The sequence below is a fragment of the Nansenia antarctica genome (assembly GCF_963989245.1).
Source record: "Nansenia antarctica genome assembly, chromosome: 19".
Taxonomy (NCBI): domain Eukaryota; kingdom Metazoa; phylum Chordata; class Actinopteri; order Argentiniformes; family Microstomatidae; genus Nansenia; species Nansenia antarctica.
The window spans coordinates 14,112,775-14,131,476 of NC_137692.1; the positions used below are offsets into that span (position 1 = coordinate 14,112,775).

The window sequence follows — 18,702 nt, forward strand, 5'->3', positions numbered from 1 at the left end:
TTTGACAATTAAAACAATGTTTTTCTTTTTTGGCTCTATTTTCCAATACATTGAGTTTAAGATCAAATGATGATATGAGGCAAAAGTACAGAATGTCAGCTATTATTTGAGGGTTGTCATACATACATGTTTTACCATTTAGAAGTAAAAGCACTTAATGTATGTGTGACAAGTTCTAATGCTTTGGTCCTCATATCGGCAACCAATGAAAATGTTTGGACTTGTTTCAACATTGTTGAGAATCACAACACAAACTCGTTAGTCAAAATACTGCAACGCAATGGATTCGGTGAGTAATCCCCACACTGCTACCTAGTTAACTATAACACTACTTTACATTGTTAGCAGGCTCACAAAGTAAGCTGTGTTAGTTGACTAGTGATGTGTCAATGATTTTCAACAACGTGGGAATGTGTTAACAGTTTTTCGAAAGAAAACTCATAGACCTACTCAGGAGTAATGAATAGTATTACATCATAATATATAGTGCATTTGTGTATTTGTGCAGGGGGAATCACACACCTACACCTTTCAGTGGTAAATTCCCGGTTATACAATCATGTACAGGTGCAACTAAAAAAATTAGAATATCGTGCAAAAGTTCATTTATTTCAGTAATTCAACTTAGTGTTAAACTTAGATATTATATAGACTCATTACATGCAAAGTGAGATATGTAAAGCCTTTATTTGTTATAAATTTGATGATTATGGCTTACAGTTTATGAAAACCCCAAATTAAATATCTCAGAAATGTTTTGTATTACATGAAATCAATAAGAAAAGGATTTTAAATACAGAAATGTCAGCCCTCTGAAAAGTATAATCATGCATATGAACAATGCAATGAGTCTATATCATATCTAAGTTTAACCCTTTAAGTTGAATTACTGAAATGAATGAACTTTTGCACGATATTCTAATTTTTGGAGTTGCACCTGTAAACACCATCTCCCCTCCTTAAGCCCAGTATCACAGCACTGGTGTAAATGGTGGTCATGTGGGATTATTTCTCTCTCTGTTTTTTTTTTATGGACAATGGTTCTCCTTTTGGATATGAACTGCAGATAGCCCAGTTACAATTATTTCACCAGCAGCGGTCGCTTAGATAATATCCACAACACAGGTGCATTTGTTTAATCTGTTACCGACATAAGGCTTGCCATGCCAGCTGATTGAATTGGCACTGTCAGCTCATAGCCTACACATGGCCAATGCGCTACTGCAGAATTAATACGACTAACACACACTGATATTCAATTCCATTAGGCCTAGTTGATAATTGCAGCTAAAGACAATTTTACTAAACGGCACAGAAGCAATTTTATGTCTCATAATTCAGACGCGTTTGGTTTGAGAGGAAGAATTGATTGCTTCGTGTGCTATTTTATTTCACGACGTAATACCGATGTGACACCGACAGAGGGAGCTCGTGTCACGAGGAGCGTTCAGATAGAATGTGGGTACCAGTCACACAGGCGCTCAAGCGGAGGAGGAGAGAACCTGGATGCGGAGTGCAGAGCGCATCACACGTCCTGGCCACCGCTCAACAGAGGGATCACCGTTTGCAGGTGGAGAGAGAAGTCTGCTGGGTGAACCCTCAGCCTAATCTCAGTACGGAGAGAGGAGACCATGAAGACAGCTGTCAGGAGTAGCCTAATCGCTCTGCGGATAGTTACAGCATCCAAGCCTTACCGAGTGGTCCCACCCACGGAGGACTGCTGAATGACGAGCCAGGATGGCCGGAGGACGCAGAGGACTTGTAGCCCCTCAGAACACTTTCTTAGAGAATATTGTCAGACGGTCTAACGGTAAGGATTAGCCTCTTATAATAATGTATGGGAATACTTATAGAGGAGTTTCGCATTAACTTTCATGATTATATATATATATATAGGCTATTATATATCATATATATATATATATATATAATGACATGAAGCATATCTAACGCATAGGAATGCGAGGGTCACTAATCTGTGAAAATATAGGCTATTTAACGAAACCGCGATAAAAAAAAAGTAAGATAACGACAATTAACTTATTTTCCCATCTCGTTGAAATCAGTTGTAGGTCTGTTGAAATACACACACTGTAACGACATTGAACGTGGAGAACTCAGTGGCTTGCATGGTAGCCAATCATAAACATTGTATAGGCTAAGTTAATATTATTTTCTATATTTACAAGGGGAAATTCCATTCGTATTTCGAAATGGGATCATCTGGGAAATGTATGAACCCTTATACACAAATGTAAACAGTTTCAATTCATAAACTGGTTAGAAAGCTTGTGGAATTAGATTAAGATGGTTCCACAAATAGCATGCTGCTTTATTTGTTTCATAGGATAGAGCCAATACATGTTTTCAGAGGATAGAGATAGACCGTCTGAGCGTCTCTGCATTGAGCTTCACTGCGCTCTAGACATCCCTGATCCCTCTTATATTACTCAACTATAGCGTTCCATAATACACCTTCTGTATTGACCTACATTATTCTCTTAATGACAGGCAATCACTTTGGAAACTTTTGAGATAATTGTCTCAGTAGCTACTGGTGAACGTATTGCCAGTATAAGAATGTAAATTATCAAACGATGATTGTCACTATAAGTATAGCACCGATTTTATGTGATCTCACGGGGTGGTTTTAATAGGCTAATTCACTGTTCGTGAAATTGATAGATTGTAGCTATTAACTCGAGATAAGATTGGACTCAATTCAAGTAAGTCCTTTACTCCAATTACATCATGACATGTATTTGATCCATGAGCCATTACAGTATCTGATATCAATGCATCAACTTTTATTTACATAATTTATTAACATTTATTATGATTTATTTTGCACAACTCTAATTATCAATACGTCTTTCTAAACTAATGCATAGGTTTGGTCGAGGAGAGATGTACAGTAAAGTTGTTAATTCTATGTTTGTGCTTAATCATTCTTCGGTTAATGGATTTAGTAGTAGCCCAGAGACCATCAGATGAATGAACACTTTCAACCGATTAAGGACCTTGTTACCAAGAGACCATCATCATAGGAATGAATGGATTATTTGCATTTATGTGTGGACAGAACAGATTCATTGAAGATGTGGGGTGGATGAGTGCACACGTATGATGGATTGAGACAAGGTCATACCTATATCTGCTCAATCTCAATTGTGTTGTATGAATTTTGCAGTTAGCCTACACATGATATCCTTCAAAGAGATAGTTCAACCAACAACCACAAAATCTGTGATCAACATTTTCCACATCCATTATATTGGAAAATGTAGAAGCGTAAGGTGCTAAAAGAACAGGATTTAAAATGTTTATTCTTGTATGGACTGCTGTGAAGGTATGTGGCTTATCACAGAAATGTCATTTTAGATTGAACTATCTCTTTCAGTCTAATATAATCTCAACATGTCATCATGTGAAATGTTGGTTGCAAAGCAGCAACCAAATCACTCAATGAAACAACCATTTGTTTAAACAGGTTTGTCTCTGTTACCTTTTCTGTTTTAACTTAACCATTTTTCTGTTTTAACTTTTCAGTTTGGACATTATCACATAGACAGACAGGTATCCTCCCAGCTTCAGAGTGATGCTTATATGTGTTCTCTCTGATCTCCCTCTCTACCTGTTTGTACAGAACTATGTACGTTGTTCTATTCCAATTGCTGTTAATTTACAAAGCACTTAATCAACTTCTAACATATCCTTCATCTGTTTCACCCACCCACAACACACACGTCAAAAATATTTGGAATGGTTAGGGACATTGAATAATGCTTAGCTACTCAGCTGCAACAGCTTCATCGTTATAACCTTGTGAAATAACAATTATTGGCATGGAACTTCCTTCTACACTTTCATACTGTGGTTGTGTTTGTATCAATAGTGTTATACTTGTCTTCATTTCGAGGGTAGTAGCGTATGTGGTTTGTGTATTTTCATTTTTTTTCCCATTCTATTTTTTCTTTTTGAGGACACTAGTATAGTGTAGTATATGGCAAGCTCATCCTTCATAAAACGTAATGGATGGAACAATGCAACGCAGTGTTTAGTTCCCAACAACTCTCCTTGACTTAATATTAAAAATATATCTTTATTATAGGCACTCCCTGTTGTTTCCTGTGCGTGTATGTGTGTGTGTGTGTGTGTGTGTGTGTGTGTGTGTGTGTGTGTGTGTGTGTAAGCACCCCAGATGTTTACAGCTGCAATACTTGAGGGAACTGATGATACGTTTTTAAAGGATTCCATTAAATCTTAATGGGGGTCTACATGTATGAGAGCCAACCTACTTTCAAGAGGTGTGTGTGTGTGTGTGTGTGTGCGTGTGTGTGTGTGTGTGTGTGTGTGTGTGTGTGTGTGTGTGTGTGTGTGTGTGTGTGTGTGTGTGTGTGTGTGTGGGCCGGTATGCGTATGCGGGCAGGTGTGCATGTCTGTGTGTGTGTGTGTGTGTGTGTGTGTGTGTGTGAGCATGTGCGTGTGTTTCAGATGATTTGAGTGTCTCATTCACCTACAACATGCAGAATACATAGTATAGCGGGTCAGATTGACCCAGGCTGTGTACAGCACCACACATTAGCAATGTATAGCTTGGAATGTATGTCTCCGTTGTGTGCTGTCACTAAGTATTCTATCCAGATTGACTTTGGGGTTTGATGTGATAATTGGATCACACTATATCATCTCTCTGGTACGAAATGTGGTGGAACTCCAATCCTCAATCAAACATGTTCTGTTTAATTGTGGGCATGCAGTGAGCCCTCTTGAATTGAACCTGCAGGTCATGGTTGTCTTCACTTTGTAGCTGAGTAGGTTCACTAGGTCAATTGTTTGCGAACAGATCAAAGCTTCATTTGATCCCCATCATATTAGGTCATGTATTGTTGGATTTTACAACGAGCCTGTTATTCATACAAATATGATGTGTGTCACTGCTTATGTAGCTGCATAGAAACACTTTTGTCAGCACAGCAGTGTAGTAAGTAAGTACGTAAGAGATGGTTCACTATTGTTCATCTTGTACCAGGTTTTCCTGGTATTGGCACGGTTGTAGAACTATCCAGATGTATGTTTTACACTTACAGTATGTACATATATTTGATATTTGGTGATTATAGCTGCTGCTGGCCGCACTCGGCTCACTCAAATGGAAGCTTTTAGGGCAAGTACTGTATAGCCTCCTGTTCTATAGAGTAGGCAAATGTCCATTTAGAAACTCTAAAGGAGGGAAATGTCAATAGCACAAATATTTACACGTAAAAAAAACACTTGGGATTGTTCCACAACAGTGCCAGTACCAGGAAATACACACAGTGTACAAGTCTTTAAAATATCGAACCATCCTTTAAGTAAATCTGTGACTGAGACAGACGTTTCTTTGGCGTGTTTGAATTTCACCAGCCAGGAATCTGAAGGGGTATTACATTATGTAATATTTTTTGAAACCTTGTTTAGAAAAAAAACTTCACTTCATTTTACAATTTAATAACATTTGTTAACATATAACAATCGTTAAAGTTATCACAGAGGAATGCATTCTTTATGAGAATGATTTTGTAAATTCAGCCCTTAATCATAAGTGCTATGCTAATAAAACCAGGGGACAATTTGACAGTGCTAATTTGACAGAGTGGCACAGCTGCCAAGTAAGACCATATGCCTTCAAATACTCAACTTGGCTCTTACTTCAAAACAAGTGCCATGTATTGTGTGCATTGCCTATCTGCACCTCGAAATAATCTGATTGAATCCAGCATACTATGCGACCTTCTCATGAAGGTTGTCAAATAAGAGGTTTCAAATACAGTTGCAAGGTTTGGGAGTAATAGGATCTCTTTTGATACTAATTAGTATCCTTTCCTTTGTGTTGTCAAAATGGTGCCCTGGTGCCATTTAATGCCTTTTTTTGGCATTATGACAGTCTTATGTGTACCCCTTCAAGTGATACTTCTATAACCCTCCCCACATGCAGTGCTTACTCAGCATCCAGGGTAAGCTGAGACTGAGTCAAGTACCCGTATGTGAAGGACTCTGCTGCTTTCCTTCTTCTGTTGTCACAGTGCAGTGGCTTCCATTGTGAGATGACTGTCGCCCCCAGGGCTGGTGTCAACACCATTTAAGTTCAGGAAGTCGTTGAAATTCAACTCACAAATTTGAACATGTGCCTATTATTATTTCCCAGTGTGATTTCTTTTTTCAATTTGTGAATTGTAATTTTAGTTTATCTTTGATTTCACTGAATTAACATGGAATTGACTTCAACCCGACACTCCCAATCCCACCCCCACCTCTCATAATGTGCAAATACCAAGAGTGGGTAAACTTAAGATGCCAAGTGTGTTGCTTTATTCTCTTTTTGTTCCTATTCTTTGACAGATACCAATTTTGTTCTGGGAAACGCTCAGATCGTGGACTGGCCCATCGTCTACAGCAACGATGGCTTTTGCAAGCTGTCTGGTTACCACAGGGCAGAAGTCATGCAGAAGAGCAGCACCTGCAGGTACAGTGGCTTTCTACTTTCTATCTCTGGCCACACTGAGCAAATAGTGTCGTGCTACCACACATGTGTTTACCAGTCCACCAGATTGTTTACTTCCCTAGATAAGCTCTTTGACTTTGGTCCCCCATCATAGCTTAATACTGTATGATGTACAAGGGCGTGGGACAATGAAAGCGGTGTCTGGGGGTTCTCCCCCAGAAAATGTTTAACAGAGTAGACCAAATAGTAAATTAACTGACTTTTATAGAGCCGGGGTTTGAACCACCGATCTGCCGACCTTGCAATCATTAGACACCGGCTCTACCTCCTGCGCCACAGTCACCCAGACCAGTCTACTCTACAGTAAAACTAGCCTCCCTCCTCCTCTTTGCTAATGTTAAACTTAATGTTAGCTAACCGAACAGCAAGGCTGCTGTCAGTCAGTGTAGAGACTTTCTAACAAAAACAAGAAGGCTATAAGCAGCAGGCAGACAAAATACAAACATTTAGTTAAATGCCAAGTTTTGATTTTTGGTAAGTTAACAATTTCCTGAACATTTTGTGGTGACAGTGTAACCCACTTTAACTCAGCTACCTGGCATCTTGGCATCACTGACTAGCTAAGCTTAGTGGCACGCTGGTGTGTATGTGTGTGCCTACGTGCTGTGTGAAAATCTACCTGGGTGCAAGGTAGCAGTGAAAATGTGGTTTGGAATTTCATTGATTTGGGCATTCTGTCAATAAGCAAGGGGAATGGATTTGACAATGAAGCACTGACACAGTGCTCTGAAAAGAGCGCAGAATGGATAGACCGATGATGATGATGATGATGATTATGATGATGATGACGATGACTGATTTTTTACATGGTAAAAGTGAGGGAGACTTGTTATTACTAAACTAATCATTTTTTGAAAGTGGGTCATATAATAGCTATGATGCCCATGGATGAAGAAGTACATTAAAATGAAAAACTGAGGGGCTCTTAGGTGGTGTATCCGGTTAAGCGTTGACCATGTAACCGCAGAGTTCCCGGTTCGATTCTGGCCGTGAACATATCCTGCATGTCATCCCTTCTCTCTCTTTCACCCATCCTTCCTGTCAAAATCTCTACTGTCTCTGTCAATAAAAAGAAAAATATGAGTGGAACTGCCTCACTCAGACAAAATAACTTAAAAAGAAAATGAAAAACAACAGAATGATCTTCCCGTCAAATGATTGCAATGAACAATCAATATGAAAGCAAAAAAATCCAAATAAACAAAGTGAACACTTTAAAATGGTTAACTATGTTAACAACAAAACAACAGGCTACTGTAGAAACTATAGCTATCCATCTTTTCACCACCATCCAACATCAGTCCAAAAAAAAAAATAATCTCTCTCTATATATATATTTTTAAGTGTGGCTCTAGTGTTTGTGGCCCTAAGCGGCCGCTTATTAGTCTGCTTATATCTTGGGCCGGCCCTGCTGGCGTGGAGGAGGGAGTGCGAAGAAGAAAAAGAGGGAATGACTGGCGGTGGGGTCCAAAACGACCCTGCCCCCTTTCTCTTTTTCATTTACTGTTCCTCATAAAGAGGTAAAAGAGGGACACAGATCCCCATTTACTCTCTTACGAGAAAGGCAGATAATTCCATCCTTCCCATGTGCATTACCCCTGCCCTGACACAGACAGAGTGTCTCACTCTTGAACATGCTCGAAGCATGCTCAAGGAAGCGGCTAGGTATGTCGGTTTTAATTTTTTTCTGAGTGGGGCAGTCCCACTCATATTTTTCATTTTATTGACAGATACAGTAGAGATTTAGACAGGAAGGATGGGTGAGAGAGAGAGGAGGGATGACATGCAGGATATGTCCCCGGCCGGAATCGAACCGGGGACCCTGCGGTTACATGGTCAACGCTTAACCCGCTACACCACCTAAGCACCCCATGGTATGTCGGTTTTAATACCAACAACCACCCCATGTCTAGCAGAGGCTGGCCCATCTTATCAGTGTGTGGCCGGCTCTCTGCCTGTCAGACATGAGCCTGATGCAGCGAATGCCTCTGTTGCCAAGCCATCACTGTGTCAGGAGACCCATCCCTTTTGAAGAGAGCTGTTCGCCTTGAGCTGTTCCACCGTCTCTGTGCGCAGCAGTGGCCGGGGTCAGGGAATTTCTCTCAAGAATTTCCTGTCAGCTGCGCCGCAACCGGCAGCTCGGCCACTTTCTTTGCATTACGGAGAGTGGCGAGAGAGGACATGCGCTCTGTCAGGCTGGCTAGACAGAGGCGTTGAGAAGGGGATATGCATTACAGTTCATTCAGCCTCCTCCTCCCTCCTTCAGGGAAGTGAAAGAGACTGTTTTGCCCTCTCCGGTGAAGACATGCTTACGTACTCCGGGAGGAGATTGCTGAATCTGCTGGCAAAGGGCGCCGTGGTTCTAGTCCCCAGACATCAGTGGGACATGGGCTTGTACTCCCCTTATTTCCTTGTTCCACAGAAAACGGGGGGAATAAGACCGTACTGGACTTGAGAATCCTCAACGAGAGTGTGGTGAGACACTGCTTTCGAATGTTGACAACAAGACACCTCCTGTCATGTATACAGCAGGGTGACTACAGAGTCAGCATAGCATCTGAAGGACGTGTATTTGCATGTGCCAATGGCAGAAAGGCACAGAAAAGTTCTGTGGTTTGCCTTCCAGGGGAAATGTACACGTACATGCCTTTCGAGTACTTTGCGCTTTCTCCTCGGGCCTTCTCCAAATGCATGCAAGCAGCGCTAGAACCACTGAGGGCGGATATGCATTTTAGCAACAGAAGTGTGGTTGTGGGCCTGTCCCACACCTGAGCTCACTGAAAGCTCTCCACATCCCAGGCCTGCTCAACGAAGGAGCAGATCTGATGTCACAGGGAGGCCCGAGAGAGGACGATTGGAGCCTTATGAATGAATGAATGAATTAATGAATGAATGGTCTTTATTGTCATTGCTATAGTACAGGTACCAAACAACGAAATTTAGGAGGGGTGGCTCCCCTGGTGTTAGGAAAGAAAAAAAAACTTTAAAAAAAACACAAGAAGGGAAGGAGCTGGTTTACATAAATAAAGGCTATGTACACTATCCACTATACTATACTGTACAGATAGACGACTAGGGTTGTCATATTGCACATAGTGTTATTGCACATTCATTTAAAGTGTCGCAGTTTGCAGGCTTGAAATGTACATATTTGTGCCTCAGCACTACACCTGATTTTTTCAGTCCAGCAGCTGCCATCAATCCGTCCAGACTGTCCAGGGCCCAGAACCTAGGTCTTTGCTGTGTTCAGGGCCTGGATGGCCCTGGGGTAGAAGCTGTTCTTCAGTCTGTTTGTCCTTGCGGCCATGGTCCTGTACCGCCTTTTCGAGGGCAGCCGGGTAAAGTGTTCGTACCCAGGGTGGGTTGGGTCCCTGGAGATCTTGGAGGCCTTCCTGAGACAGCGTGTGTTGTACAGCTCTTCCAGAACCCTCCATTGTCTCTCTGATTTGGGCGCAGTTCAGGCGAGCAGGAAATGGATCTGTTTGCATCATGGACCGATGATCAGTGTCGCCTTTGGATCTCTCCACACGAGCAGGACAAGCCGCCATTGGGGGGTCAATGCCTTCGCACATCACCCGTTGGCCAAGGGTCCTGCTATGTGCATTTCCACCCCAGACACCTATCCTCCCACTATTGGCACGAGTGAGATTTGAGAGGCTGGAGTTAATTCTTATAGCCCCTGACCGCCACCAGAGCCCCATGGTTTACGGAGCTGATGGAGATGTTGGTAGAGGGCCCATGGCCCATACCTCATCAACAGGATGAGGCTCTCCCAAGCCAGAGGTTTGGTGAAAGGACCACCGGTGATGGGGGGCCCTCTCATGGCTTGGTTATTGAGTGGAGCCTTTTAGGGTGCAGGGTTCTATTAGACACTGTCATTCAGACCATCAGCGTGCGCGCAATCCACTGCAAAGGGATATGCATCACGTTGGCGGATGTTTATACAACGGTGTGAGGACCGAGACGTTGACCCAGTCTGTTGCTGGGTCGAAAACGTTCCTCTGCTTCTTGCAGTCACTGTTTGACAAAGGGCTAGCGGCGGGGACTATTCAAGTTTATGCAGCTGCCATCATGGCATGCCATGAAGGTTTTTGCGACAACAACGCTGTTCAGTCATTCTCTAGTTAACGCTCATAAGACTGTTGGTCTGATATTGTGAAAGAAGGATTTTAATACATAATGTGGCTTGTATCCGAATCTATCCATCCATAGGACTGTATAGAGGAGGATGCTATCTGGCTGTTATAGCTAGCTACCTTTCTTTCCCACGAAAGGTTACTTCTTTACAATGAATGCAACTGACTAACTAGTTGGTTAAATGGGAAAAAGTAATAGTATTCATATGTTGGCATATTAAACTTGTAATTTTTATTCTAGGCTAGACATGTTATACTTTAACTGGAAGGATCCACACATCAGAAGAAGCGAAGTTGTGAACTCCAGGAAGACATATTTATGGACTACCTGGTTGCTAGAGACAATGTTTTTAGCAAGCAACTATAGCCGAATATGCCTGTCACAAAGTTAGGGGTTATTACAGCCTATATGTAGGAGCATTTTGAGCAAACTATAATTACGTAGAATATTAACTCTGCAGAATTCAAAGGTGTCAAGCTGTGCAGAACAAGAATATCCACACTCTTCAGATCTTTTGAAGAATCAAGGGGGAAATCCTTGCAAAACAATGGTGGGATCTGATGTTATAAACACATTAACACACTCCAGGGTGTGCAGCTGATATCTGCACACTTCTGGCAGTAACACACTCAACATGCAGTCTCTTCCAGAAGTCTACAGATCGTGAGCTTGGAATTATAAGGTTATATCTCCGTTTAGGGTAGTTCAGAGATATTGAGCGTCAAAGTTTTTACATTCCATTATGTTTTGTGAGATGGAACCTTTGTATTTTATGAATTACTAACTCAAAAATGTCAACATTTTAAAAATAACACCACACAGGCATTAATAAACACCTAATGGATCAGGTTATGTAAAAAACACAATTTTGACAAAAATGGAGATAGAACATTATAATTGTAACGTCACGAGTATCGGCTGTTAATGTATCCCCTGTCATGTGTTAATGCTTATGAATGGCTAACAGTGGCTTAAATACAGTTAATAATTGAAAGACAAGTGAAAACAAGTGTTACAGATGACTTGATGTGTACAGTGTATACATAAACATTTTTTGCACTTCTGGATCATTTTGAATGGTTTCAGAGGCAAAAGCTGACAATAGTCTGTGTACTCTACATCTTATCATAGAATATCGCATAGCCTATCATACCATGTTGCACTTGCTAAAATATCTGACTGCAGATAGCAGCATAGAAAGGAGGCTGTCTTCTCCAGGGCATGTCATGGCCTTGTGTGGTAAATCTGATAAAAATTTGATAAAAAGCGTCTACTGAACATGAGCCTATCGGTAGGCTTAATCTGGGTCTGTGAAATCAGCCTGGAAGACTGGAATGTACTTGGAATCAACTGATTGCTTTCCACATATACGGTACTTCTATAGCATACAGGTAATCACATCTTGGTAGCTGGGAAATCATCAGTCTAGCAAGCTACAGCACCGGCTAGGAGGGAGATGCCCTGTCAGAGCTCGGTGTGTTCCTGTCAAAAGGGACTTATTCCGTCCTCACAGCACCAAAAGACATACTTACAGTCTCATTAGAATAACCCTGTATTTCACAGTAATAAGCACACTCTAGTGTTATTTTTAGACATGCCAGATCAGACTGTTCCTTCGGGTTGGTGTAACAAGCAGCTTTATTAGTACTGATGGGGTTGGGAGGATACCGCCATTACAAAAGCTTTGGAACATTATGAAACTGCAATTTAGACGTATGAAGCATTGCATCAAACAATAAATTGATCATTTGAGATAGTGGCTTTTCTGCATCCACAGATGTGCAAATTATATCTGACAACAGCATAGAGTATCAGCATAAAATTCTGCACTGCTGTTTTTCCAAAAGTGTCAATCGGGGTATGTTGTGGTGCAAATCAAATGCATATCTGACAGTGCAGTGCAAAAAAGTGCAAATCTGCTACGATTGAACAACGGACCTGTCTCCACGTCACACCCGTGCTTGTGTAATCATGGTGGATTAGGGATTTGACAATTTGATATTAAATCAACATGAGACCGAGGGACGGAAGAGTCCCCTGACAAGCTGTCATCTCTGTCTCCGTCAACCGTCTCACTGCCTGACAGCCCATGCGGCCCACGGGGACAAACCTCTAACGTGGTGACAATGTGTTTTCAACGGAAGTGTTGGTAGAGTCCAGGGGAGAGATTAGATACTGTAGGGGAGGGAGTGACTTCAGATATGTTTAGGATTCACCCAAGCAAGAGTGCTAGCGATTTAATCCACAGGTGCACAAGCACGGCAGTTCAGTGATCACCACATGACAAAATGTTTTGGGTGGTGAGTGAATTGTTTTGCTCACTCATTGACTCACTCACACATTGGCGTACGTTGCGATTGAGATCAAGATCAAGCACAAGCATGCTCTTAACACTAGAAGCTCCAGGCCCTCGTTAGTCAGGGTACCCGGAGTTACAGAGTCGACATAACGTTGTCTCGTCTTCTGCGCAGGCTTCTATTGACATGTAATCACTTTGATCATGCAAATAATGGTTATTGTCTATTGGTCTATGTTGCTGATATCACCATTACGGTTGAAAGGGGTAAACCCATTTCAACCCCATTTCAATGGGTAAACACATTTCAACCCAATGGGTAAAAATCTGTTTCAATTCACCATGATGAGGGTAAAACATATGTGACACGTTCTAGTCTTTTTCTTTTGAAACACGGAACTCCGTTTCAACATTGTTGAGAATCACAACACAAACGCGCTAGTTTAGCCAAAATACTGCAATGCAATGGATTCGGTGAGCAATCCCCACTGCTACCTAGTTAACTATATAACACTACTTTACATTGTTAGCATGCTCACAAAACAAGCTGTGTTAGTTGACTAGCGATGTGTCATTGATTTTCAACAACGGGAAAATGTGTTCACATTTTTCTAAAGAAAAGTCTGATCCAGATATGAGGACCAAAGCATTAGAATGTGTCACATATGGTGGGAGCAGCCGTGTTGGTGACACGAGATAGCTGGTTATCAAAATAAGCTGTAGTTATGATGGAAATGCTTCAAGGTTGTTTTACTATGTGTGATTTTTTTTATTGTAACAACACTATTATGGCAAAAGAAATCCCAGACATTTAAGGAAAAGTCAGAGTGTCTCACATGGACCTCCATGGGACTAGTGTTCAAACCACTGTTCCTGAGAACACTTCAATTGGTTTAGACATGCACTCTAACTATATCTGCTCTACCTGCTAAGTTATCTACTGAAGTACTTGTCCTTTTATGACAGGGACATCAAAAGGAGAATATTATTATTTGCTTTGTGGGCGGTTATGGTGCAGGAGGTAGAGTCACCGCCTAATGATCACATGGTCGGCAGATCTGCGGTTCGAGCCCTAGCTGGCCACATGTCGAAGTGTCCTTGGGCAAGACACTGAACCCCAAAATTGCTCCCAGTGAGCGGGCCAGCGCCTTGCATGGTAGCTTGCCGCCATTGGTGTGTGAATGTGTGTGTGTGAATGGGTGAATGAGAGGCCGTGGTAAAGCGCTTTGGAGCAGCAAAAAAGACGCTATATAAGTGCAGTCCATTTACCATTTACTTTGTGTTTTCCAGCTTCATGTACGGGGAGCTCACAGACAAGGAGACGAGTGAGAAAGTGCGGCTCACGTTCGAGAACTATGAGATGAATTCATTTGAAATACTCATGTACAAGAAGAACAGTAAGTATCATAACAGTAAGGCCTCGAATCAGGCAAATGTCTCAAATGAATGTGTACAAGCTGCTTGGAATATTTTTCTGCCATGTGCTGACAATTAGAAAACCGTGGTAGTGTCATGATTGGTTTCCAGTTAAATGAGTCTTTGTGGCACTTTACTTTACTGGTTCCACTGGTGTTGACTTAGTTGATCGATCATGACAGAGAGAGATCCATCATGTAGCTGCTGATACATACTGTATAATTTAATTCAAACTCTAACTTATTTGAGTGATGGCTTAGTATTTACTTATTACTTATTAATATTTAGTCACAAGGGTACTTTCTGATATTACGTCAATTAATTAAACATCAGTGATAACTAGATGGAACCAAAGAGTACCAAGTCTGTTTCAGTGGTCAAGCAGTGATGTGTTTTTATTTAAATGTAACTGTTCAATATCATTTTGGGGGTGTTTAACATACCGCTTCTCTGGTCCCAGGGACACCTGTGTGGTTCTTTGTGAAAATTGCTCCCATACGCAATGAACAGGAGAAAGTGGTGCTGTTTCTATGCACATTTAGTGACATCACAGCCTTTAAACAGCCTATCGAAGATGACTCCACCAAAGGTGAGTGTCCACAAAAGATGCATTATCTTACGAATATGATAAAATACGATTTTGTCTACACTGATCTGTCTGATATCTCGCAAGCAGTCATGGGATAGATCAAAAAGTAGGCTGGCTAAAATATGCTGTGATAGCGTTACCTTGGTTACTACATTTGTAACATTTGTAACATTTGTAACATTTTTCATGTTTTTCTCTCCAGCGAATTTCTTAGTTACATGACTTTTAAACTAGCAAAGGACTCTGATAGTTGAATTTGCAGCCCTTATTTAGTTTGGAATTGTACACGAAAACTAGCATAGATTGTTCAGTGATCCAGCCAGCTGAGTAACTCACATTTCACATGAAACAAAATGAGTGCTTGACCCACAACTGTGCAAACTTAACAGTGCCTATAACTCGTTTTAAAAGTGACTTCAAACAACAGTAACTAAACAATGCACAATATATTGAGTTTTCCTGGTTTTGCAACATAAGTAGCAGTCCCATAGAAAGCATGAATCACAAATTAGGATCTATTTTCTATCACGGATGCTTTCTGAAGATTGTGTAAGTCTAGGAGCAGGGAGGAGACTAGATGAAAGAATGAAGTTGAAAGGCAAAATGGCCGCTTTACTTGATAATCCACAGGATAGAACAGGCAAGGACTTGTAGGCAGCCTCCTGCCAGGATATTAATCTCATCCCTATAGGCTACCTCGTTATTGTTGGAGATCAGACCCACCATGGTGCTGTCATAATAAGTCAACTTGATGATGTTGTTGGAGCTGTGCATGACAACACAGTCGTGGGTGAACAACAGGGGACTGAGCAGACAGCCCTGTGGGGGGCCGCGGTATTGAGAGTCAGTGGATGAGGTGCACTCAACTCTCATCTCAACTCTCTCATGATTTGCATTTTCGTTTTGTGAACATTGAAAAAGTTGCTTAAAATTCACTTGTCATTTTATGGAAATACAGCTATTAATAATAAATAATAATAATAACTTTAATTTATATAACGCCTTTCAAAAAGCCCAAGGACGCTTTACAGGGGAATGATCGGACAGACAAAACAGAAAATAAACAAAACAAAACTGAAACAATGACTAGGGGCCAAAGGCCTTGGAGAACAGATGAGTTTTGAGGGCTAGTTTGAAGGAGTCCAGGGTGTCAGGTTTTCACTGGTCAAAGTTGCTGTGTGCAGTGAAATGTCTTTTTGATAGCTTTTTGATTGCATTCAAGATGGATTCGGTGTCACAGCGGGGGAAATGTTCATCATGCTCTTTCGCTTAGCTAAAGGTACCATGTGACGCCCGCTCTCAGCAAAGGCATTCTATTCAAATGTTACATTCTATTCCATTTGCGTGATCCTGCCCCACGCGCAGGCTACAGCTATCACTCAAATACAGGGACGTAGGCTACTGTATTTCGTGAGAAGGGAATAATACAACGACTCATGCAGTATGGGTTAACTATAATCAATATGTTCATATGTTCCTGAGCGAGAGTGCTGCACAATGCAATATGCGCTTTATAGTTACTGTGCGTTTATTCTAATGTTTATTGTAATACAGCCTTCATTCTTTCATTCTTGACGAATGTTCAAGAACATGTTTTGTTCCTGTTGTTATTATATGTAAATTAGGCATTGCGTTCTCTGTTTACAAGCAGGTCTTCACTGGTCAAAGTGTAGCTGTGTGCAATTAAATGTCTTTTTGATAGCTTTTTGATAGCTTTTTTTATCTCTATTTGTCCATGTCCATGAACATCTGGACTTAAGTGGGCAGAATAGGCTACAGCCACCCCACTCCCCACGCCCTGCAGCCTTCAGAGCTCGGCATTCTATTCAAATGCTAAATGATGTACTGGGGAGGTGTTGGAATAGCTATCACCAATCAATTTGAATGGTAACGATAATTTATTAATTATAATTAATTTTAATAATACATTTTTAATTTTAATTTAATTTTGCCATTTAGCAGACGCTTTTAATCCAAAGCGACTTACAATTACGAATTACAGGGACAGTCCCCCTGGAGTAACTGAGGGCTAAGTGCCTTACTCAAGGGCACACTAGTAGTGGTGTGGTTTCAGGCGGGATTTGAACTCACAACCTTCCGATCACAAGTCCAACTCACTATCCACTAGACCACCACTAGACCACCAACTCACTATCCACTAGACCACCACTACCCCACTACTAACGATCGAACCTTTGCGCTCGAAAGTGGCATGTGGATACACATGGGTCGGGAAACCATCAGCTGTTAGCTAAAACTTGATTTTCGTTAAAACATGGAACAAATCAAATGATATCATGTGATCATGTTTTGTTCTTACATTATTTATCATAATGTCATTGTCTATTTGGGAGGAGTGCACCTCTCTTGCTTATTGTGACTGTGTGAGCGAGTCCCCTCTGCCTCTCCCTCCCACTCCCCCTCCCATTGTAACTGTACCTCTGCTCTGCTTCTATTCAAATGTGTGAATCTCAGTTGGGGAGTTTATAAATTATTGTAGGCCTATATAAATTAAATGTGTAGTACACTAAAAGGATTTTAAAAATTACTAAAAAACAAGATGATTAACAAGTATAAAACAGAGGTATAAATATAGTTTTTGTTTGGTATTTTTGAACTTTTAGTTAACATGCGTAAGTAAAGTTTTGTTTATAAATGTTTCTATGTCTTGATTATGCACTAATGTAAAAAGGGTAGGCGCATTAATACAGTTTTTTTGTTTGGTACTTTTGAGTTTTCTGTTAAGATGCGTAAGTGAAATTTTGTTTAGAAAAGTTTCAATGTTTTGATTATGCACTCATGGGGGGGGAAAAAAACATACATGTAACAAGGGTAGGCGCAATAAGCCATGGCTTCAGCCTACACCTTTTTGGTCCTGGTGTTACGCATTGTGACTGTGTACATTTTTTATATATGTATTATGAATTGTATAAGGGACCAAAATAAACATTCTCATTCATTCTCATTCATTCATAAACTATAATCCCTGCGACATTCACACAGTGAATTCAGCACATGTCGGCTAAGAGAAGCCTTTATCAAGTCTTATAACATTTCTTGCATTCGAAAGTGACGTGCGGATACACACCCTCATTGATCCTCCTTGGACTCAAATTAAAATATGTAAAGATATAGGCCTACGTAGATGCACACTATAAAGCTTATGGGTTGCAAATGGGTTTCATGCCACATGTGCTTCTCTCACGACGACATTGTCAATTGTACTGCACCATTACCAATCCCTGCGACGTTCAAGAATGAGAAATAAAGGATGGCGGCAAATACACAGAAATACTGCAAAATAGCTTTATACTGGCTTATCCTGGTGTGATTTTTTAAAATGTAAGGATACTGGGTGGTAGAACGCCCATATCTAGGAAAAGTCATAAAAGGAGGGTCCTGAAATGTATTCGAGTGCAAAGATATGATTTTACTTTTAACTCACCGTCACCATGAATCCACAGTGGTGCTTCTAGTGTTAACCAGTGCCTGGAATACTGTGACAACCTGAATGGCGTGCGTGCGTGCGTGCGTACGTGCGTCCGCGCATGCGTGTGTAATGGCTTTTTTTGTTTTGTGTAAAGGCTGGGGAAAGTTTGCCCGTTTGACCCGTGCTCTGACCAGCAGTAGAGGGGTACTACAGCAGCTGCAGCCCACAGTTCACAAGGGAGAGAATGTCCACAAACACTCCCGGTTAGCTGAGGTACGCTTATGGTTATG

The 18,702-nt window shown here is 41.1% G+C and overlaps 1 protein-coding gene across 2 annotated transcripts in view; it reads left to right on the plus strand.

Annotated features, from left to right (window-relative positions):
* Nucleotides 1-1,737: 1,737 nt before the first annotated feature.
* LOC308174279 (voltage-gated delayed rectifier potassium channel KCNH1-like) overlaps nucleotides 1,738-18,702 on the plus strand; it is a gene marked incomplete at both ends in the record, with an annotated part of 71,932 nt that continues 54,967 nt past the window's right edge. For both annotated transcript variants that reach the window (XM_080549352.1, XM_080549353.1), the window contains 5 exons: nucleotides 1,738-1,810; nucleotides 6,382-6,505; nucleotides 14,268-14,374; nucleotides 14,854-14,982; nucleotides 18,567-18,685. In XM_080549352.1, coding sequence (XP_080405478.1) covers nucleotides 1,738-1,810; nucleotides 6,382-6,505; nucleotides 14,268-14,374; nucleotides 14,854-14,982; nucleotides 18,567-18,685 — 552 coding nt within the window. The remainder of the gene's footprint in view (nucleotides 1,811-6,381; nucleotides 6,506-14,267; nucleotides 14,375-14,853; nucleotides 14,983-18,566; nucleotides 18,686-18,702) is intronic.